This window comes from Lacerta agilis, chromosome 14 (assembly GCF_009819535.1).
Source record: "Lacerta agilis isolate rLacAgi1 chromosome 14, rLacAgi1.pri, whole genome shotgun sequence".
Lineage (NCBI taxonomy): Eukaryota > Metazoa > Chordata > Lepidosauria > Squamata > Lacertidae > Lacerta > Lacerta agilis.
In genome coordinates this window covers 35,038,912-35,062,426 of record NC_046325.1, presented here as the reverse complement: position 1 = coordinate 35,062,426, position 23,515 = coordinate 35,038,912, and the positions used below count along the sequence as shown (strand labels likewise).

Sequence of the window (23,515 nt, the reverse complement as noted above, 5' to 3'; positions counted from 1 at the left end):
ACGTGAGGAAAACTCTGAATCCAGCCAATGCTTCTCTCGATTCCTGCTGCTGGCACATCTTTCCCCTGCCTCCTGCAGGGGGTAGCAAATCACAAGAGCAGGCGCCTGCAGGAAAAAAACATGAAGGCAGCCAATGCCTCTAAGTAGCTCCATCCTTATTTCAGACATTGTGATATATCAGTATAGTGATGTTTAGCTGGTGATATAGCATGATGTTGAAAACCAGATATCACTCTGCCCTACTTGGGAGTAAGTCTTGTTGAACTTCAGGAGGTCTACTTCCGAGTAGACCTGTATAAGACTGCAAGTAGACTATTGTCTCCTTGTCCTTGCATTAATAACTTCATTTATTCTGGCTTTTATTACCAGCACTGGTGCTTTTGGGGGGACGGGGACGGGACATTTCTATGTCTTTTGAACATGTAGAGCAAGTATCAAAACGCAGCAGACACTGACTTACACCCAACACAGTGCTGTTTACAAATAATTTTTAAAGTGCATTGTCACCGTGGCAAAACATCCACTTAAAAAAAAAAATGAAACGAGACTTTGCTTGGTTAAGAAAGTGGCAGAAATGCACTGAAAAGTGTGGGATGAACAAATATATATACACACAAGTGAACTGCCCTGTAAACAAATCCAAACAAGGGCTCAGAAAAGACTGAACCTAGTCCAAACAATGCAATGTTCGGCGCTTTCAGGGAGCACGTCTTGGGCAGCCTAGAGCGGCATGCTGGCTGTTCCTCTCTTCCACAGACAGTCGCACAGATATGTTACGCTTGCATGACAGGGCGGGACTTCTTGGCCTCCAGCTCCACGCCTGACCCTGCAAATCCTGTGCCACCCTAGAAGAAGAGAACACAGGTGGATGGCAGCAGCTGTAGACCGTGGAATTTGCTTTACCTGTGGTATATACAGTGTCTCTGTTCTGTTTCTGAATGCTTATCTACCACGTTGATTGGTTCTGGGACTCAAGTCCCAGTTGAAGACCTGCAACAGGCCCTGATTCCCAATCCCAGATGAATAAGTCAAAGCAAGAGTCTCCCAATCTTGCCTTGTGATGCTAATGCATGTGAGAGGTGCATTTGCAAAGGGAAAATGGGAGCTTGGAGAGGGATGCTTAACCCTTCTCCCTTGATTATCCCTTACAAAAAACAACAACAACCTCCATACATCACAGGAAACTCCTGTGATCTCTCCTGAATCTGCGTCTTCCCCAGCTAAAGCTTCACTTCCATAGATGCCTCCCTGCCATGTTGCTATGAAACCTTGGTTTGTCTTTTGTTGCATGAGGGCCAAAATATGACAAAATCAAAGCAGAGATACAACCAGAATTATTATTGCCCATGTGTCAAAAAGCACTGGCAAAGAAAGTCCCGCAGCTTGCCCAAGATTAAAAACACAAAAACATCAGTTTAACATGACTTCAAGCTTCATGAATGGGCAACGGGGCATGCAAAATTTCAGGCTTTGGGTTGTATCCAACTAACACTGGTTGTACGACTAGCATTAGCACACAACCCTTTATTTTTGTATTGTGTTGCCACACAGGAGAATATAGATAATTTCAGCTCAAAGACTACGGCTCTCTGGCTAGCTGCAGGACAGAAATGACTAGGACTATCAAGTTCTCTAAATTCACATATCTTAGGGTTTTTTTGGGGGGTGGGGTGTTAAGTAGTTTGGGAGTCCCTAAAAATGCAGAACACTTCTGGATTTGGCTTGCGGAGAAGATCTTGAGCACTGCTTACGTTGCAAACAAATACATGACATGAGTAAATTGATGGTGCTGCTTGAAGCTAAGTTCAGGGAGTTATCCTGCAAACATAGCATGCCAGCAGTACAGTGGTGCCTTGGTTCTCAAACTTAATCCGTTCCGAAAGTCCGTTCCAAAACCAAGGTGCGCTTTCCCATAGAAAGTAATGCAAAATGGATTAATCCATTCCAGACTTTTAAAAACAACCCCTAAAACAGCCATTTAACATGAATTTTACTATCTAACAAGACCATTGCTCCATAAAATGAACGCAATAAACAATGTACTGCAGTCACACAATCAATCAATCCGTAGCTGAACTGGGTTCCACACACACAGTCACAAAAACAAAACAAAAAAGAGCTGCAAAAAGAAAAGAAAAAACCCGCAAAATAAATAGCAAAAACAGACAGACCTCAGCGTAACGCTCAAAACAGATGTGTGGCACTCTAAACGGAGCATGTTTGGCTTCTGAAAAAAGTTTGCAAACCGGAACACTTACTTCCGGGTTTGCAGTGTTTGGGTTCCAAGCTGTTTGAGTACCAAGGCGTTTGAGAACCAAGGCACCACTCTACTGAAGGGATTAGCAATACTGAGGGAAACTTGGGTGTGTTGATCATCTGTAGCTTCAATCACATGGGGCAGGTCTACAGGCAGGGGCGTAGCAAGTGGGGGGGGGGGCGAACCGCCCCGGGTTCCATAATGGAGGGGGTGACAATTATAAAGGAACTTTTTTTTTGAATTTTTTTTTGGGGGGAAAATACCTGCTCCGAAGGTCTTATTTTACTATACTAGGGACTATATAGGTATATATGAAATTTCATGCATATCGGTTAATATCTTGACCCTCCTCCACCAAAATAGCTGTTCACTTGGCTATTTTCCTATGTCATAAAGGCTGAAATTTCAGTTCAGAGAACACTTTACTGTTCCCAACCCTAACCCTGTGGAAAGCCATCTAATTAGACTTTAATTTGATTTTGAGATGTTTTTAGGAGGCAATTTAATTATTGTTTGATTTTATACCAATGTTATGTATCTGATGTTAGCCATCCTGAGCCCGACTTTGACTGGGGAGGATGGGATATAAATAAAAGTTTTTTTATTATTACTTGTTATTATTCCTTTGTAAGAAAATATGAAATAACGTAAAACAATTTTTGCGGGGGGGGGATCAATGGGGGGGTTGACAAGAAATTTTCCACACCGGGTACCACCTGACCTTCCCATGCCTGGGGGGGGGGGACAATATTTTTTTTTGCCCCCGGGTACCAATTTACCTTGCTACGCCCCTGTCTACAGGGACGGAAGAAGTGGTTCCTAAAGCATAGTTAAAGAGCTGCAGCATCGTGGAATGGCTCTTCCTGCAATGCCACAGGTGACAAGTAAAGATGGGATTGATTTCTCAGGAGGTGAAATCAACCCTGAATTAATGATGCCTTTTGACACCTTGGATACAGCACTGGGAGTTTATGAGGGATTGCAGAAGGAGGTTAGACAGTCACTCTCACCCGCTGTAGAACAATGATGTCCTTATCAGTCAGCTTCTCTCCATTCACAGGATCAACCATGTCCTTCTTGATGAGTCTCTCCACACACTCCAGAGTCACCACAGAGCCCCTTTGGGGAAGGAAGGAAGGACACACCTATTATTTGTTGCCAAGTATAAGGCCTGGATTCCCACACTTTGCTACTTACAACCATTCCATATCTCGCATACATCCCCATCCCCTATAAAATTTACATAATGTTATGGTTTAAGAGAAAATTATATGAAAATGATATATCGTTGGTATCTAACACTGAGTAAATTGGCAAAAATGTATAAATCTAAATCGAACAAATGTTGGAAATGTAAAAAGAAAGAAGGTTCTTTTTATCGTGTGTGGTGGTCTTGTAGTAAGGTTAAAGCTTACTGGGAAATGATATACAATGAACTGAAAAGGATGTTCAAAATAACTTTTATTAAAAAAAAAAACCCAAAAGCTTTTCTTTTTGGGAATTTTAGGGACAGAACTACCTAAATCATATAGAAATTTATTTATGTATGCTGCTACAGCAGCAAGAACGCTACTTGCCCCAAAGTGGAAAGAAGCAGAAGTCCCAGTAAAGGAAGAACGGATACAAAAACTCGCGGAATATGCATGTAAGGTTTCTGTAGTGGCTTCTCATGAGTAAAGAGTTCTGACTCCGGATCCTCTTATTTACAGGATTTATTGTACAACTATATACACTGCAGAGCTCCAAAGTCTGTGACCGTCTTAGTCACTCTCAGATCCTGGAAGTGGTGCCTTTTGAGAGCGCCCCCAACAAAAGAACTTGGACACCCCAAGTCTCCTCCTCTTATCCCTGCGTTTCACCCCTCTATGCAATTGGGGCGACGGAACTGCTGTTGCCCCCTCCTCCACTGAGCCGCTTGGTAGGTGTTGGGAACCTGGAGCCTCTTCCCCACTGAGCTCTTCCTCCCTGTCGCTCACTGAGCCGCTTGGTAGGTGTTGGGAACCTGGAGCATCCTACAGCCCCTTCCCGTCTGTCGCTCCCGCAGGGTGTCTCCCTGCTGCTCCGGTGGTGTTGGGAACCTTCACCCTCGCAGAGCCCTTCCACCACCCCGCTGGGCTCTGACGGTTCCCTGACAATGCAGAAATGGCGAAACTTACCAAAGGAATAAGAAATCAAGATGATGAACTTTTTATAAAAGAATGGAAATGGTTTACTGAGTATTTACAGATAAATTGTAAACAGATAAAAAGATTAGCAGGATTATTGTGACTACCTGCAAAAGTATATATTTAGAGTAGATAATTAAATGAGAAAGTGAAATGAAATTGGATATGCAGAAGATACTAAAAATATATATATTTTAAGGAACCGCAGAAAGAGGGGGAAGGAAGTCAAATTTTGAAATGTTAAATTGATTGTAAAACTAATGAAATGTATAAACTTGAAAAGTATAAAAACTTTTTTTTAAAAAAAGAAGACGACCTCCCATCCCTGAGATGTCCCATCCCATCACTCACGATGGACGCAGAACAGCACACGGGACAGAGTTTCCAAGCATGTCTCGAGTGACAGCACATACGTAGCGGTCCTGCCGGTTGATCAGCCCTACTCGATCCACGCTAGCATCCACTGGGGTGAAGTGCACCGGGATCAGGTCCTTCAACTTCAGGGGCTTCATACTCATGGGACAGTATACACACTTGTCCTAGAATGACAAAGAGCACAGCAAGTTGAGAGGCAGAGTATGAATTAGAAACAATAGAGGCAAATGGGTTCGAGCAAATAATGACACTGTCTGAAACACCCACACACATCTATTCCAGGACGCTACAGAGCTTGGTCAAATATTCAAGATACTGAAGATTTTGAGACGCAAGATATTAAAATCCTGGGAATAAACCTGGAAGCAGAAGCTACTCATGGCCAGCGAATCAGAACTGGGCACACTCCAGCTTGCGCTGATCAAAGTGAACAAAACTCAACAGAAACTTCACACTAGTTGGACCTTCTGTACACTAGTTGGACCTTCTGATACCTTTCAACTTCACAGCCACACAGGAGGGAAAAACAGGACAATCTCAGCTGGAAGGACAAAAAAGGACAATCTCAGCTGGAAGACAGTATCTTCCTAATCTCAAAGACAGCAACTAGCTCAATGCAGTTAACTCCTCAGGACTTCTCCCAAGAACTCTGGAAGTGCAGTTTTGTGACCATGACAGAAGTTCTCTATTCCAAGAGTTTCACTTTTCTGGGTGTGTTGGAGACACTGTGACAGGTAAATTGGTTTAAATTTGTAGTGTAGACACTCCCCAAGGAAGACACGTTCCCATCAGAAACAGGGCAATGCGTGAGCTGGGAAAAGGAATGACAAAAGGAACTCACTGGCTTCGGAATGACTTTGGTCTTGGCCTCTGGGGTCAGCGAAGGAATCCAAAAGCTAGGCAGTTGTTTGGCTTTGTCTTCATTGCTGGGTCCAGGCTGAGCATCTCCTGTAATCCACAGAACAGGGCAGTTATTAAGTGCAATAGTTTCCCAAGAAAGAGGTGAAAATCTAAGGTGGTGTGTGGAAAGACATGGCTGTATAGCAGGAGCAGAAAACCTTCATGCAGGCCAATCTTGGCCCATGAAGCCATTTCTCCAAAACCACAGCCACCTGCCAATCAGTGGAGGCCACGGGGGGCGGGGAAGGTTCAATCCTGCAGAGTGCTACTTATTTAATAATAATAATAATAATAACAACAATTTATTTATACCCTGCCCATCTGGCTGGATTTCTCCAGCCACTCTGGGCGGCTCCCAACAGAATTAATGATAATAATAAAAAAGTGATTAAACATCAGACATTAAAAACTTCCCTGAACAGGGCTGCCTTCAGATGTCTTCTAAAAGTCAGATGGTTGTTTATTTCCTTGACATCCAGGGCCGTCTCAAAGGGATCGTGCGCCCTGGCGCGACGATCCCTCAGCGCCCCCGGTGGGCCGCCTCTCCGCCCACCTCCCTCCCGCGCTGGCCGCCCCTCGGGAGGGGGGGTGGGCGAGCGGGGGATGGGGGCGTGGCGCTGCAAGCCGGCCACCCTCCGGCGCCCCAGCTGGAGCGCTGGGAAGGGCGCGCAAAGCCCCGCGCTGCTCCAGCGCCACGTCCATCATCCCCCGAGGGGCGGCCAGCGCGGGAGGGAGGTGGGCGAGCGGGGGATGAGGGGCGTGGCGCTGCAAGCCGGCCACCCTCCGGAGCCCCAGCTGGAGCGCTGGGAAGGGCGCGCAAAGCCCCGCGCTGCTCCAGCGCCACGTCCATCATCCCCCGAGGGGCAGCCAGCGCGGGAGGGAGGCGGGCGAGCGGGGGATGAGGGGCGTGGCGCTGGAGCGGCGCGGAGCTTTGCGCGCCCTTCCCAGCACTCCAGCTGGGGCTCCGGAGGGTGGCCGGCTTGCAGCGCCACGCCCCTCATCCCCCACTCGCCCACCTCCCTCCCGCGCTGGCCGCCCCTCGGGAGATGATGGACGTGGCGCTGGAGCAGCGCGGGGCTTTGCGCGCCCTTCCCAGCGCTCCAGCTGGGGCTCCGGAGGGTGGCTGGCTTGCAGTGCCAGGCCCCTCAGGGCGGGGGCAGGTTGGGGAGGGGGCGCCCGGTATGCCGGCGGGCTCGCGGGGGCGCCCCTGGGGGGCCTGGCGCCCTGGTGCACCGCGCCACCTGCCCCTATGAATGAGACGGCTCTGTTGACATCTGATAGGAGGGTGTTCCACAGGGCGGGCGCCACTACTGAGAAGGCCCTGCGCCTGGTTCCCTGTAACTTCGCTTCTCGCAGTGAGGGAAGCGCCAGAAGGCCCTCGGAGCTGCACCTCAGTGTCCGGACTGGACAATGGAGATGGAGATGCTCCTTTAGATATACTGGGCAAAGGTCGTTTAGGGCTTTAAGGGTCAGCGCCAACACTTGAATTGTGCTCGGAAATGTACTGGAAGCCAAGGCAGGTCTTTCAAGACCAGTGTTATATGGTCTTGCCGGCCATTCCCAGTCTAGCTGCCACATTCTGGATTAGTTGTAGTTTCCAGGTTGCTTTGCCATTGTGTTCCCTGCAGGGAACGTGCTGACACAGCAGACCCCTGAAGAGAGCAGGACTGTACCAGCTAGTGAGCAGAGTTCAGTCCTGCTGCTTCATTCCTTGTGGGGAATGCACTGGCGGAACAGTCCCCTCCCACCTATCAGACCCCTGACCACATCGTGATGTCAGATGAATGACAGGTGGGTGGGCCTACCCACCTGTCAAAGTTAGCTTGCAGGGGTGCAGGGAGATAAAGATCTAGCCCTCTGAGTGAAAAAAGATTCCCCAACCCTGCTGTACAAGATTAGGGACACTGGAGCTCACCTACAGACTTGCCCTGCTGAGTTTTTGACAGGATCCAGCACATACTGACTTAGGCATCCCTGAAGCCGAACCCCAGTAGTCCAGTTGACCACAACCCCCAGCAAAAGCTTTAAACACCGTAACAAAACTCAGCAGGTACCCAGGACCATGCAACCCTCTTTGCCCTACGCTTGGGAGAAGGGTTCACACCTCATTGCGGCCACCCACAATTCCCCCAGGAGTTTCACTTCACACATGAGGAGTTGCGGGTGAGAGACAAATATTCAAAGAGGCTGACAGCTGGAGAGCTACAAAGAATAGGGGGGCTGTGGAGATGTGGGAAGAGCTTTAAAACAGGGTGAAAAACATATGGTCGTGGCAATGGGATATAAACTGTGGACAGCATGTGATCCAGCGACACTCGAGCCACAGTGTTGTGTTTTAGGGCACTGCCAAAACCCAAAGAAAACCTAAGAACACTGCATCACTGCAGAACAGATAGGACCAGAATGGAGAAGGGTGGGGAGAGATATTACTATGAAGCACAGGTAAGATGTACATGGCTCTGTCTAAGGAGTAAACTGGGAGGTGTAATTCACTCTCTTTACACTTTTCTTATTTCTCACACTTTTGTCACTCGGCCCTGTCCCAAATCCTCCGCTCCTCTGCACTTACCAGCCTTGCGATCAAAGGGGTTGAGTGGTTTGCTGACAATGCTCATCTCTTTGTCGAGGAAATTCTTCACTTTGGACTCTTTGGCAGCCTTGCTCAACTCCGCCAACTCCGTCTTCTTCTCATTCTTCTGCTTTTCGTAGGCCTGCAGTTGTGCACAGGAATAAAAATTGTCATGACAAAGACAAAACTCTCCTGCTAAAATACGGAAGGGGCACACTCCTTGCCTTGATCCAAGTGAGAGAGATGCGATGAAAGTGAAGAGAACAGGCATTGGGTATGAAAAGAAATCAGCAGAAAGCACAGAGTAGCCTTCAGCTGTTTTGGAGTACCACCTTAAGCACTTTACATTAATTAAAAAAAAAACACCTATTGAGAAACAATTAAACCATCACAGTTCTGAAGTTCTCACTACACTTTCTGTTATACCCTTCTGTGAAGTCCTCCCCTTAGACTTGTAGGCCCCACTGGGCAGATGGCATCAGTGGCTCCTGGTTCTTCAATTCCTGTTGAAGGCACTGGAGCAAGAGTGATGTTTTAAGTGCCCTCTTCCCTGCCCTATATGGCTGTCTTGCACTGGGTCGGAAGCAAGGCAAACGGGAGAGCATCCCCAAAGGAAGGGTGCTACACGAGGCGAGCCTATTTCACACAGGTTCTTAACAAAGATGGAAGCACCTGCCTGAGCTCCTTGGAGAAAACAAATGTAGCAGATGGAAAAGATCTCTACTTCAGCTAGCCTGGTTTCCATGTGGCTCGGCATATATATTTCATTTTACCAGTTCTTTTGAGTGCCACCTCCTCCCCTTTTGATGCAGTGCTCTCTCACCCATCTATTAAACCAGCTTACAGGTGTGAACATAAAAATCTGGCTCTTCAGATTAGCATACCAGCCACTTCTCTAGTTACCTTCATTTGCCGGGCAATCTCCTTTTTCTGGTGCAGGATGTACTCCAAGATGGCTTCTTTCTCATACAGGTATCCATCAGGGCTGGAGAGTGACACAGGCAGGATGAGAATCACAATTAAATGCCACTTCCATAAAGGCTCTCATGCAAGCTGCAGAGCACCACAGGAGTATCCATATGAACCCCACAGGTCAAGGGTACACCTGGGAGGTCATGCCACCATATCATTCTACAGCAGAAGGGGACATTATAGTCCTGTGATAAATACTAGACTTTGGTTGGGGTTCAAGTTCCTGCTCAGTTATGGACAGGTATATGTTAGCCACAATTTGCCATCTGTGAAACGGGAATGTAATCACCGCTTCCCAGCGGCAGAAGAGAATTTGACTCTACAGTCGTACCTTGGACATCAAACAGAATCTGTACTGGGGGTCTGTTCAACTTTCAAAACGTTCGGAAACCAAAGCACGGCTCCTGATTGGCTGCAGGAAGCTCCTGCAGCCAATCGGAAGCAGCGTCGGACGTTCGGCTTCCGAAAATCATTCGAAAACCGGAACACTCTATTCTGGGTTTCGATTGTTCGGGAGCCAAGGTGTTTGAGATCCAAGGTACAATTTGCATGAAAAAGAACAAAAATTATTATTATGTCTACAGGCATATATAGCGAGTGAACAAATAATTTCACTTAACTCTGCGAGTCCAACTTTGTATCCATGTTGGATACAGGTTTAGAGATCCACTGCTTTATTAGCGAACTACAAAAAAGGCCTGTGGTTAAGTAGTGTAGCAGATCTCCGGTTTAATACACTGAACACTCTCCCATGGGCATCGCCAGATATTTACGTCACAACAGGGTCCTTGCAGGGCTGCAGGGAGAGGCAACAGCAGTCAAAATCCTTGACAGCATCTTTGCTCAGACGGACGTTCTGTGTCCCGTATCCAGAGGCAGCTGGGGAAAGGTGGGGGGAGCAATGGTCAAATTAAGGCTGCATTAATGAAAAGAGCCTGCCTGCCTAAGTGGCTCTGCTAAATCTCTAAATCCAGAAAGGAAAAACAGTTGGTAAAATATCTGCCCAGAGAAGTCCAGGTTGTCAAGTGACCTGCTCAGGACTGCTCACCTGATTGCTAACAGTTTAAGGGCTGGCAACCTATAATCTCCTCCAGCAATAGACATAGAGAAGGCGGAATTAAGCCTGGAGTTACATACCGGTAGCTTAATTTCCACCTGAGTTTCAACGAAACACTGGGTGGTGTTAAATCAGACCACGGGGTGTGCCCAATACTCTTGACTATCCTGGAGCTTCTCCCAATTCTCACCTGGCTATAAGCTAACATACCAGTGATTTGACTCCCTGTTTTGACCTTTATTCTCTCACTGCACTAGCCCTGGAGCAGTGCTCAAATTCCATAGTGATGAAAGGGAGGCTGCTGGTCCCAAGCTTTGGTGGTAGCTCCCTTAACCACTGCTTTTATGAAGGCTACAGGGAAGGGGGACCATTTTCACAATTAAGTTGGATGGTAGGGCTTGTAGATTTCACTAAGGGCCCCCCAACCCCCAGCTTCCCCTGTAGATTCAAGTACTGCCTCAACTTCCCTATCTACTAACAGTCCTGGCTTTAGTTGCCCCAACTCACAATTTTGTTCTCCCACAACCTAGCCAGGGCTTCCCCTTCATTCAGAATCCTGGGGTCCTCACCTGCAGCCCCCACCACTGCGATCGTAGCACAAGGTTCCCTTCAAGTCTCAGTCCAGAGTCCCACAGAAAGCAGCCTCCTCACCTGTGTCCTTTTTCTTTTCATGGTAGGTGTAGACAGCTCCTGCTGTGCAGTTCTTGCCATGGCGTGTCATGCCGGCTTAGATGGGCAATCCAGGAAGAAGCCAGCAGCTCCTCCCTACCTTCATAAGGATATGTTTTGGTTAAGCACATTGTCAGGGCCTGATCCAATACAGTGCTAGACACAAAGAAGCTCATGGACTGTGTTGGATACGGATGCAGGTTAGAAGAGCCACAGGGTTGGAAGGGGGAGGATTAAGGAGGAGGGAATGGGGTACATGAACAGAAAGCTCAGGAAATGTTCATGGGGTGGCTCAACAGGCTGCACCCACCTTCTTAACTGGAGGATTCAAAGATTCCTCTCTGGACAGTCAAGAACCCTAGTTTTAACATCTCCAAATCTATTCCCCCGCTATATTCCCAAATCTACCACAGGCAGACTCATGCCCCATTCATTAAATATTTTGCTAAGGGTTCCTTTGCCTTTAATTATTGTGCAGCAGAGCGATTTTCAACAGGTACAGCTTTATACCCCCCCCCCCGAAAAACAAGCTGCATCTCCTGCAATTCCCCAGGATGAAGCTGTCTATTCTTTTGTACCTGCTAATCCTAAATACCAAGGAGCTCTCGCTGTCATGCCAAGGTATCAATTACCAATTGTCCCACAACCCATCCTGGTGTTCTCAGATGTGCCTTCTATCATGGGGTGCCAGCTCTCAAGTTCTCCTTATTTTGAAGTCTAGGACCTCTGTCATACCAAGACTTGAGACCACTGAAATTCACCCCTCTTCACATGAGGAGGAATACATTCATTATGAGCCACACTCCCAAGAAGGAAAGGTCAGATACACCCTAAAAAACCAGCAACAAAAGTGGTTTCTTCTGTTGTTTAATGGCACAAGATGTACGACTGCCACCTAGCGGAGGTTAGCTAACCATTTTGCAAGCATCTACCGGTATATGGGGTGAGGGGGAGCTGCAGCCCTCCAGAGGTTGCTGGACTACAAGTGCCACCATCCTTGACCACTGGCCCCTCCCCAACAGCACATACAATCACTAAAATGATCTAAACATCTAATAGCTTTGTAAAAACTCTACTTGAGAATCGCCTCCACATCACCCTCAATCCTTTTTCCCTTACAAACCAAGTAGCAGTGGGGAAATAATTGCTCCCCATGCTATCTTCCTGTAAAAATGCCCAAAACGCATTTACCAGTGATAGTACTAGCTGCTATTCCCAAACAAATAAGGGAATAAGAGTCTGCGGCAGAATTAAGTCTTGCAGGAGAAACATCAAATGATATCACTAATTAATATCAAATAATTGCTCCCAGACAACTTCATTCCTGCCTGTGTTCCCATTTCCCCAAAGACCATTCTGACTATTAAAATCCCCAAAACACAACAAATCTCAAACTCCCCAGCAGAGCAAACAATACAAGGATTATAAACATTAAGACTCCTATTTTTAAAAAGTTCTGGAGAGGTATCAGCAGCATAGTACCTGAAAGTCTCACAGTTCAGTGTCCCTCAGTGAAAGACACAAAACACCCCAACTGTAAACTACCGGTAGCTATAGAGTCCTCCAACATATTAGTCTTTAGCGGTTGCATTAGATCTCCATTTTGCACACCTCCTGCATTACACAATATCCTCTCTGCCAATTTTAAAACACTTCCAACTTTAATACAGTACCACTGATTTGACAACTGCAAAGCCTTATCTGGCTCACAAGTACTCTGACTTATTTCCCTAGGCTGCAACCCTACACACACTTACCTTCCGGGCGCCCAGATGCAACCCATTTTAATCATATTGAAGGGCAAAATGTCAGACAGCAGCTATAACCTTGCACAAGATGCTGCAAGCACTTAAACCGTCTCTTCCATGCAACGGTTTCGGGTGCAGGAGCCCTGACCACTTTTTCACCTGGCCACCACACTCCTCACCCACCACTCACACACACACATCCCGCCATAAACTCAATCTCTTCCCAAGACGGTTTCCCCAGCAAGTTTCCAGTCCTCATTTGCACCTGCGACCCGATCATTCCACCAAAAAGACAAACATAAGTTGCTCTGTCACCATCTCCACCGCCAATGTTTCTCTCGCAAGAACCGGGGTTGCCCTCGCCTCCCTCTGGCAACCTTAGACCAGTATCACTGGGCTATTGTTATTGTTATCATTATTATTATTTAATAAATAATATCACTGGGCTAGGAAACGACGACGACAGCAGCCCTGCCCTTGCGCCTCCCCCATCTATAGTGATACAGTACATGGAATTCAGCCGGCGAAGCTTTTCAAGGAGCGGAGACCAGTGCGAAAGCCACAGCTGCAGCGACAAGTTCAAAACCTGGGAACCGCCATCAACTCCTGGTCCCAACCCACACCCGCGCACCTTCCTCTCTGCCGTGCATAAGGGGCGGGCGGGTGGGGGTTTACCGTAAAACAAGCAACGTTTCTCTCTCCCCCACCTCTGCCAAGGGATCCGGAAGCAGGAAGTGCACAACCTCCGGAAGTACTTTGAAGTCCCGCCGCTCTGGAGCTGTGCATTAGCCAAAGTGTTCCCGTCACGGAGGAAACAAGGTGCGGGAGGCAGAGGAGCCGCGGCATTGAGGTTCCTATGTAGAAAGGAGGCCACAAGCCGAGGCGTTATTGTTTAATGCCTTCAGGGAGTGCGAGAGAGAGAGCGAGAGACATACACATACCGGTATATACACAGGTATATGTGTGTGTGTATGAAACATATCAAAAAATTACATATAAAAGTTACATATATATATATATGAGAAAAGTATTGAACACACACACACACACACACACACACATATATATATATATATATATATATATATATATAATATGAGAAAAGTATTGAACACACACACACACACACATATATATATATATATATATATATATATATATATATATATATATATGAAAAGTATCAAACTATCATTTTACTCGAGGGCCTCCTATATACTAGTCTTATTTCTGTATTTTTCAGATCACTGTTCTGATATTATGACTCTATTTTGCCCATTGCTCTTTTTTTGTCGGGAATTTTTTGGTGATGCACTTATATCATTGGGTGTTTGTTTTAACGTAGTGTATATGCTCATTTACTAGAGTTGCTATTCCTTTGTTTTCATTTCACCTCCTCTTTTCTTAAGTCCCTAGAAGTTAAATAGGGATTGATAAGATGTACATATTGACTTAAGGAACTCTGGGGTGTTATCTGTATACTGGGGTGTCCCGAGGGCCACATTAGCTAATGGGGAACTTTCTGAGGGCCACATGCCAGTGCTGGATGTGAGGACAGGGGTCCAATACGCGCGGCGCAAAGAAAAAAGTGGGTGGAGCAACGGCTGTGACTTGTACAGTGAGGGCAAAAAACACTCCAGGGGTATGTGGAGAGGGACCAGTGAGATGTGTGGCCTAGGAAGTTGGTATGTAGCTTAGGGAAGAGTCTTGAAGATCGGAAGAAGAAGCCTGGAGGTTTACACTGGGTCTGAGGCTCCCTTATCCGTAGGGCTCCCTGCCCCCAGCACTTCTCAGGTGGGCACCATTGCCATTATAAGAGAACAAGGGAGGTGTTCATTGTGAGTTCTGGCACCTCTTTGTCTGGAAAAGCAGCACTGTTCTCTGTTATGTCTATGACTACAACACTAACAGATATGCATACAAACCTATGTGGGAAGAAGTCCTACTGAACCTAGTGGAACCTACTTATGACTTGATTGCGCACTAGACGATGGACGTTGCGATCTGCCGTTTACGAGTTGCAACTGATGAGGTACATTTTTAACCGTCAAATACGATAATATGTTTTAGGAGCATTACGATGTTTTAAGTATAGGATCTTTTTTCGCTTTTAAATCATGTGATCTTCTAAAATCCAACTGAAAAGCTGTTGTTACTGTTACTTAAAGGTAAAGGTAAAGGGGCCCCTGACCATCAGGTCCAGTCATGTCCGACTCTGGGGTTGCGGCGCTCATCTCGCTCTATAGGCCGAGGGAGCCGGCGTTTGTCTGCAGACAGCTTCCAGGTCATGTGGCCAGCATGACAAAGCCGCTTCTGGCGAACCAGAGCAGCACATGGAAACGCCGTTTACCTTCCCGCTGGAGCGGTCCCTATTTATCTACTACTTTTGAACTGCTAGGTAGGCAGGAGCTGGGACCGAGCAACGGGAGCTCACCCCGTGGCAGGGATTCGAACCACCAACCTTCTGATCAGCAAGCCCTAGACTCTGTGGTTTAACCCACAGTGCCACCTGGGTCCCATTTACTGTTACTTATCTACACACAAAATCCCACTCTACTGCTTATCCTCTACTCCTCACACAGCCACCTATGTACTGGCAGTCCTCTTGCACTGGGAGTACCCCATTTAAAGCAGTGGTTCTTACAGTACTTCTAAATAAACATGCGTAACATAGGGGGAAATATTTATTGCTTAAGGCATTTGTGTTGTAACTATTTGCGATATAAGAAGTGCAACCAGATCACTGGAAGGTTGGTAATAAACCTTCAGTTGTATCTTTCCAAAGGAAACCAAAATTGATTAATTGCTGTACTTCTGAAACTTAGTCCTGCTTAGAGAAGTGAGACACCTTTAATAATATAAGGGAGGGGCAGGGGCAGAATGGTGTTGATGAGAGAAAGAAGAATGGCAAAAACAAAGTTACCCTTATTCTAATTTGTGAAAAGTAGAAGGTTATGTCTATGCGCTGAGTTTCCATTGTGCAGCTAAACAGAGAAGAAGAAGAAGAAGAAGAAGAAGAAGAAGAAGGGGAGGAGGAGGAGGAGTTTGGATTTGATATCCCGCTTTATCACTACCAGAAGGAGTCTCAAAGCAGCTAACATTCTCCTTTCACTCTGTGAGGTGAGTGGGACTGAGAGACTTCAAAAAAGTGTGACTAGCCCAGAGAGGTGTGTGCTTGCATGGTTTTGTTGTGTGTGTGTTTTTAAATTGATTTCACTTCACTTTAAACACGGATTAGGCATGCCTGTGAGTGTGAAGGGGTGGAATTGTGGAAGAAGAGCATGAAAAGAACCTGGAACCTGGATGTGGGGCGGGGGGGAAGGAGGGGCAGGTGACGCTCCCTGTCCCCCTTAAATAAATGAAAAATCAATAAAAATACATAGCTAACTGAGGTTCTGTTCCCCCCCCCCCAACAAAAGGCCTGCCCCGCCCCAACAAAAATCCTGGCTTCGCCCATGACCCAGAGTATCAAATATCATTCATTATATGTGTGAATGAGCCATTACAGAACTGTCATATCATTACAGTGGTACCTCTGTTTACGTACTTAATTCGTTCCGGAGGTCCGTTCTTAACCTGAAACTGTTCTTAACCTTAAGCGTTATTTCTGGGTTAGCGGAGTATGTAACCTGAAGCGTATGTAACCTGAAGCGTATGTAACCTGAGGTACCACTGTATATGTTGCCTTAAAACACAATTCAATGGAATCAGTTGACACATTCTGCTGCAAGTCAGATTGTAGTCAGTAAGTAGTCAGAGATAACAGTAGTCAAGTGATGCTTGTGTGAATCAACCCTAATTTCAAAATTCAAACCTTGGCAGGTAGCTGCTATTCAAAAACACAGACAAAATACATTCCACTTATGTCTCAGCTCATGTTCCTGGCACTACAGACCTCAATAGATTCTTGAACACTGAAAGCCTGTAAGGAAGGACAATCCATTCCTATGGCTCACTGTTCCCCCCCTCCGGGCTAAAAAACCCGGCTGATTGATTGAGCAATCAAAACTGGAAAGTGCTGGTGTTTCTAAACAAACAACAGTCACAGAAACACTATACACATCAGTAATACAGAAAAGCCACAAGCTGGATCCCTGCCAAAATAAGATTTCTCTCCATAGTGAAATATGCAGAATTAAGATCAGGGTACAGGTGTAATCACACCAGCTTGCTGACAGACTACAGCTACCCAATTGTAAGTGATCTCTCCACCCCGACAATTAGAACAGCTTACAGTGTAGAATGTTTTGATCAGGGGTCAGCAAACTTTTTCAGCAGGGGGCGGGTCCACTGTCTCTCAGATCTTGTGGGGGGCCAGTCTGTTTTCTTTTTGGGGGGAGGAACAATTCCTATGCCCCACAATTAACCCAGAGATGCATTTTAAATAAAAGCACACATTCTACTCATGTAAAAACACCAGGCAGGCCCCACAAATAACCCAGAGATGCATTTAAAATAAAAGGGCACATTCTACTCATGTAAAAACACACGGATTCCTGGACCATCCGCAGGCCAGATTTAGAAGGCAATTGGGCCGGATCTGGCCCCCGGGCCTTAGTTTGCCTACCCATGGTTTTGATCTTTTGATGTGTTCCTCCCCATCATTGGCTGATGCGAATGTTTGGCGGGAACATGGAGATCCACAGCATGTTGAGATCTGATTTGCATAGTCAGCAATCTGAGATGCTTTGATTAAGGATGAGTAAATCTGTCCATTTCGGTTCCTCACTTTTCCAACCTTAAATTCAGTTCTCCACATTAGTTTGTGATTTATTGATTTTTTTAAGTCCTCATGAAAATTCATCAGCATTTTAATGCTGCTCCTAAAATACTCATTTTTGTATGCAGTTTTCCATAACAAGCACATTTTTGCAAAGTAATTTCCCCTACTGTAATGTATTTGTGTGTGTAATTTCCACTAATATATGCATTTTTATGCACAGCTTACCCTAGTAGGTGCAAGAATAGTGCAAAGTGGTGGATTATAGGCTACTGGACCATCCACATATCATTCTGTTTTCGGAGTCGTTCTGTTATGCTTCTCCATTGCTACTGCATCAAACATTTAAAGTATGATCTTACCACTTGAAACAATCATGGCTACCCAAAAAAAACCCTGGGAAATGTAGTTTGTTTAGGGTTCTTCTAGGGTCTTAGCCCACCAAAGGAAGATGAGCAAAGCGAACCCAGAACCTCGTCAGATATGTTTATTGGGGACTGAAAGGTAAAATGGAAAGTGGGGGAGCTAAGTCTGGGCTCTTTTCCCTGCATCACGGTACCTGCCTCTATGACACCAAAGTCAGATGTGGGGCAGGCTGGGGGGGGGAATAAACCACAGCAAACATAAAGCTCAGTGATGTGAAAACTCTTGGTGAGAAGTGGAGCTCCCAGCCTTGCTTGGTAAATAGACCGTACAGGAAACTGAAGAGCAATATTTGGTTTCAGCGACACAAACATGAGGAAGTGGAACTCATAATATGTATTATAGGTCAGGTTATGACCGTAACAGCTATCTTGCTGAAAAGGAGTGAAACCGTGAGCAAAGGGGTAAGGAAAAAAGCATGTCATCACAACAGGGAAGGGGCTTTTTCAAGTGTTTTGACCATATGCTTCTCCTACTCATAATGCAGTACTTTTAACTTCAGTATCCAACTCGGCATTACCATAATTAACACATTTCCCCTCCAATTGTTTTAGTTGTATGTCCTCAGCTTGTCAATAATATGACTGTTGTATCTGCAACCCCAGTCTCCAGGGTTTCCTGTGCTTACCCAGGGTTCTGTTTCCTTGGAATCAAGGTCAGTGAAAACAGTGGTATCTTTAGGATATATGGTTCTGTGTGCAGGATAGAGGGGCTCACAGCAGGATAGGTCTTGCTTCCCTATCAGGTTTCCAGGGAAGCTCCCAGCCTAGCCATAGCTTGGGTTCAGCACATCAGAGCTGTGTTTCCAGCTTCCAGCATCACCCAAAAACTCTCATGTACCCCTCTGGCCTACACCAGAGCCTATTGTTCTCCAACCTTGGAATATATCCCATCCAGCCACATGAGGTGGGGGGAAAGGCCCAGCCACTTGTCTCTGTTGCAGCAGAGCAACCTCTCTGCATATTGCAAATAGCAGTACTTAACTGGGCAGCCAAAGCCATCAGCTTTCCCTTTATAGAGTCTTCCCCACTGCACAGGATCACAGGCTTGAAAAGGGCCCTGGTGATCATCCAGCCTGACCCCCTCACCAACTCATAACAATGACAATAATGAAAGCATGAATCATGAAATAAAAGACCACCCGGGTAGTAAAGAACATTTTAACTTTACAAAACAAAATTCTCGGTCTGGTACCTACTGTGGCAAACAGTTTCATCTATAGGCAGCAGTTATATTCTTTCTGCAGACCAAATGATTTATTACCAGACCGATAAGAGGCTATATTCAAAGCATGGCACAATCTGGGGGAAGGCCAGGGGGATGCAATTCCCACACCATGGTGGTAAATTCTATTGGGTCCATTTAAGACAAAGAAGTGGGACGCAGGTGGTGCTGTGGGTTAAACCACAGAGCCTAGGGCTTGCTGATCAGAAGGTCGGCAGTTCGAATCCCCGCGATGGGGTGAGCTCCCGTTGCTCGGTCCCTGCTCCTGCCAACCTAGCAGTTCAAAAGCATGTCAAAGTGCAAGTAGATAAATAGGTACCGCTCCAGCGGGAAGGTAAACAGCGTTTCCATGCGCTGCTCTGGTTCACCAGAAGTGGCTTAGTCATGCTGGCCACATGACCCGGAAGCTGTACGCCGGCTACCTCGGCCATTAATGCGAGATGAGCGCCGCAACCCCAGAGTCGGACACGACTGGACCTAATGGTCAGGGGTCCCTTTACCTTTACCTTCAAGACAAAGAAATGCCAAGGATTTTAAAAGAAGTTCCAATTAGCAACACAATCCTATACATGTCTACTCAGAAGTAAAGGCCCATTGATTTCCCAGGTAAGTGTTATAGGATTGCAGCTGGAAGCGATCCAAAAAATGTCACAAAGTTGTCAGAAAAGGGGGCGGAACAGGGAGTTTTTGAGTATTGTTTCAAATATACGAGTGTTGAGGCTTTTTAAATGTTGTTTCAAATATACGTGATTTCACTTAAATGCGTGGTACCTTGGAATGTAAACCCCACATAAATTGGGAGTTGCCTGTATTCCATGAGTGGTGGAATTGTATTGGATCGTCCATCCATCGCTCTACTTTATTAGCCGTCTTGCGATGCTTCCCCAATCTTACGGCTTTGAAGGGCACTCTTGCTCTACTGCACAACAAAAGAGACAAGGTTGGAATTTTTGTGGCATGAATAGTTACCAGATTTCAGCAGGAAAATATCAAACATGCACCAAATGGAAATGCAGTCCAGCCCCAAACTTCTGCAAGCACAAAATCATCAATAATATAATCGTATCTCATAAGTCAAACGGAATCCGTTCCAGAAGTTCGTTCGACTTCCAAAACGTTCGGAAACCAAGGTGCAGCTTCCAGTTGGCTGCAGGAAGTTCCTGCAGCCAATCGGAAGCCGCGTTGGACATTCAGGTTCCAAAGAATGTTCGCAAACCAGAACACTCACTTCCAGGTTTGCGGCTTTCGGGAGCCAAAGCCTTCGGCTCACAAGGTGTTTGTCAACCAAGGTACGACTGTACACAATAAAAAGGATATCTGGAGAAGGCCAAGAATCTCAGGCAAGGGGTTGGGGAGGCACCAAACAACATACGCAGCGGCAGAATACTGTACGATTTCTAGCCTCTGAACATCCGACGCTGACTTTGGATGTGATATATTATCAACCTTAAGACCAACCATGCCGCTGATGGATCCCTGTAGAAAACGAACAATTGCTTGTGTGCAACAAATGTACAACTGCTTGTGTGGCTTAGCTGTTGCCTTTGCTCCAGGAAACTGGCATCGAACAAAGAGAAAATTGGGAGGGCAGCCAGCTCACTTCACACCTTAGCCCTGGAACCTGTTTCTAAAGCCTCAGGACTTGTGCTGTATTAAACACTTCCGAGTAAACCAGCGATCTCTATTATACTGTGAGGGCTGTGTGTGACCAGAGTGTAGGCTTTCTCTGTAGAAATGGCTAGACAAATTTACAAAGCAACACTCACACAGGAATTCTGGCAGTGGAACCTTTAGACTCCTCCTACAACCTGCTCTCTCTCCCCCCCACCCCCGGCTTTACCTGTCTCTCCTCTGACCATGTGACCTTTGGACCCACCCACATTCACCTGGAGCTCTCCGGCAGCTCCTGATTCTCTCCAGGAGACCTCAGCTTTGTTCCGGAGAGTTTTTCCTTTGCACTGGACTGCCATGGACTGCGGCTATATGTCATTTCTTCCCTTCCCCTCTAACCGTTGACACCGGGGTCGTCTTGCAGTTATTCCCACCTGACTTTCTACTGCGGGAGAGCAAAACCAGGGGCTCTTTGGGAACAGCCAGGTGCTTCCATCCAGGTCATCGGCGTACCTGTTTTCCACCTGCGATTTCCGCACAGGTGAGTTGGCAGCACTCAGGCAGCTTGGAAACCAAGCTGGCTTTAAAAAAGGAAAGAACAAAAGGACGCTTTGCTTTCCAAACGGGTTGTGATTTGTTTTGGTTTTTTGTTCTGTGCCTTTACGGTCCAAGGAATTGCTATGTCTTCCTGGACCTGGATCATCAGAATGCTTCAATAAACAGGATGCTGAATCTTTTTAGTCTTATGTTGCTCCGACACAGGGTGTTCTGAACTTTGGTCCCCAGACCCCAGCTAATTTGGAGTACAATTCCTATCGTCCCTGACCACTGGTGCTACTAGCTAGGGATGATGGGAGTTGTAGTCCAAAAACAGCTGGAGACCCAAGTTTGGAAAACTCTGCTCTAACAGCAGAGGTAAATGTAAAGGGACCCCTGACCATTAGATCCAGTCGCGGACGACTCTGGGGTTGTGGCGCTCATCTCGCTTTATTGGCCGAGGGAGCCGGCGTACAGCTTCCGGGTCATGTGGCCAGCATGACTAAGCTGCTTCTGGCGAACCAGAGCAGCGCACAGAAACGCCGTTTACCTTCCTGCCGGAGCGGTACCTATTTATCTACTTGCACTTTGACATGCTTTCAAACTGCTAGGTTGGCAAGGAGCAGGGACCGAGCAATGGGAGCTCACCCCGTCATGGGGATTCGAACCGCCAACCTTCTGATCGGCAAGCCCTAGGCTCTCTGGTTTAACCCACAGTGCCACCCACAGCACCACAACAGCACAATACTGCATGTCTAATCAGATGTGAGCCCTGTTGTTTTCAAAGGGGCATACTTCCAGAAATATGTGCATGGGACTGCAGCCTAACTTGGTTTGTCTGAAAGGAAGTTATAGTCTCCCTGGGGCAGTGTCTATCAGGGCTGCTTACCTGTGGCTTTCCAGGCACTTTTTGCAACTCCCATCAACCCCACCTAGGGTCCAATAGTCAGGGAGGGCAGGAGGTCACGGGTCAGCCATCCCTACTTGGGATTGTATTCTCTGTGATCACACATCCATACCGTACCTTTAAAGCATTCTTATACCATTCTAACAGTCACGAATCCCGGGAACCGTAGTTTGATGAGGGTGCTGGGAATTGTAGCGCGGTGATGATTAAGCCCAGGATCTTTTTGGGGAGATGCCATGACTGTTAAAGTGGTATAAATGCGCTTTAAATGTGTGGTGTGGATGTGATCGTAGTGGTTATTAATCTACGTCTCTGCTTATTGGAGCAGAAACTCTCCAACCTAGAGGACTCATCCTCACAGCCCTACAGATTTTTCTTCAAAATGGTAAAAGTTGGCAACCTGATCAATATAGGAATGATAATAATACTCGCCTACCTTACAGGGTTGTTGTCAGGATTAGGAGATGATGTTATGTGAAGCGCTCTGACCGTCTGAAAGGACTATATGAATGTTAAGTATTATTCTACATGTGGCCCCTTAGCAAACATCCCCTAAAACTACAGCACGGAAATTTGTTAACAGGAACGTTATTTGCTGATGCTCGATTCTGTCTGACGTAAACCGTTGGGGCTATATCAACAGTTCCTTGTTGGGCAGCAAGGGGAAGCGGTTGGTTTTCTTTCACTTTTGATTATGCTGAAAATAATTTCTAAAAATCCTAAGCACTCTTGTTTGCAAATAACTTCTGCAATTCTAAGCACTCTTGTTTGGAGGGAAGTCCGGGGTCAGTCCCTTCCTAAAGGCTTCCCAAGCCATCATTAGGGCAGTAATTATTTTTAAAGACTTAAAAAAAACAAAGCTGTGTGCAATCTGATAATTACTTTACAACACTTATCTGTGACTTTGCAAAGGATCCTGGGAGGACACACCTCTTGGATCGTGCAGAGCCTGGCACAACAGAGAGCGCTTTTCTGCCAGCCTGGAGGAGCAAGCCTTCCAGGGCGCAGTGGGGTGACCTTTGGAGGAAATATGCACAAGTTCAGGCTGCGAATGATTAACTGGCTTGATAAATCTATAGGCAGGAAGCTAAGCTCGTGCCATTTCAAGTGGTGGATTTCTGAAAACGGCTGAGTAACAGCTCTGCCCTGTTCCCTCAAGGACTTCTCTTTAAGAACGGACACGCAGGAGAGTGGCAATAGGGTTGTTGTTTTGTAACACACTCTGGTTTCGGATTCCTCCTAAGGAGCGTAATTACCACGCCTCCTGTGTTGTCTTGCTGGTCAGTTCCACTGTTGTTAGGTAAAGGTAAAGGGACCCCTGACCATTAGGGCCTGTCGTGTTCGACTCTGGGGTTGCAGCACTCATTTCGCTTTACTGGCC

At 46.5% G+C, this 23,515-nt stretch overlaps 1 protein-coding gene across 2 annotated transcripts; it reads right to left on the bottom strand.

Annotated features, from left to right (window-relative positions):
* Positions 1-589: 589 nt before the first annotated feature.
* Positions 590-13,487, bottom strand: NOSIP (nitric oxide synthase interacting protein). 2 transcript variants are annotated; one of them, XM_033170197.1, is made up of 9 exons: positions 13,388-13,487; positions 10,947-11,064; positions 10,012-10,117; positions 9,170-9,251; positions 8,267-8,408; positions 5,639-5,745; positions 4,774-4,961; positions 3,268-3,376; positions 590-845 (listed from the first exon to the last, which is right to left on the bottom strand). In XM_033170197.1, exons 2-9 carry the CDS (start codon positions 11,014-11,016, stop codon positions 774-776), a joined length of 876 nt encoding a protein of 291 aa, XP_033026088.1. In that variant the 5' UTR covers positions 11,017-11,064; positions 13,388-13,487; the 3' UTR covers positions 590-773. The 2 variants fall into 2 exon arrangements, with proteins under 2 accessions (XP_033026088.1, XP_033026089.1); XM_033170198.1 differs by having other exon boundaries at positions 10,947-11,060; positions 13,388-13,484.
* Between the last annotated feature and the right edge of the window lie 10,028 nt (positions 13,488-23,515).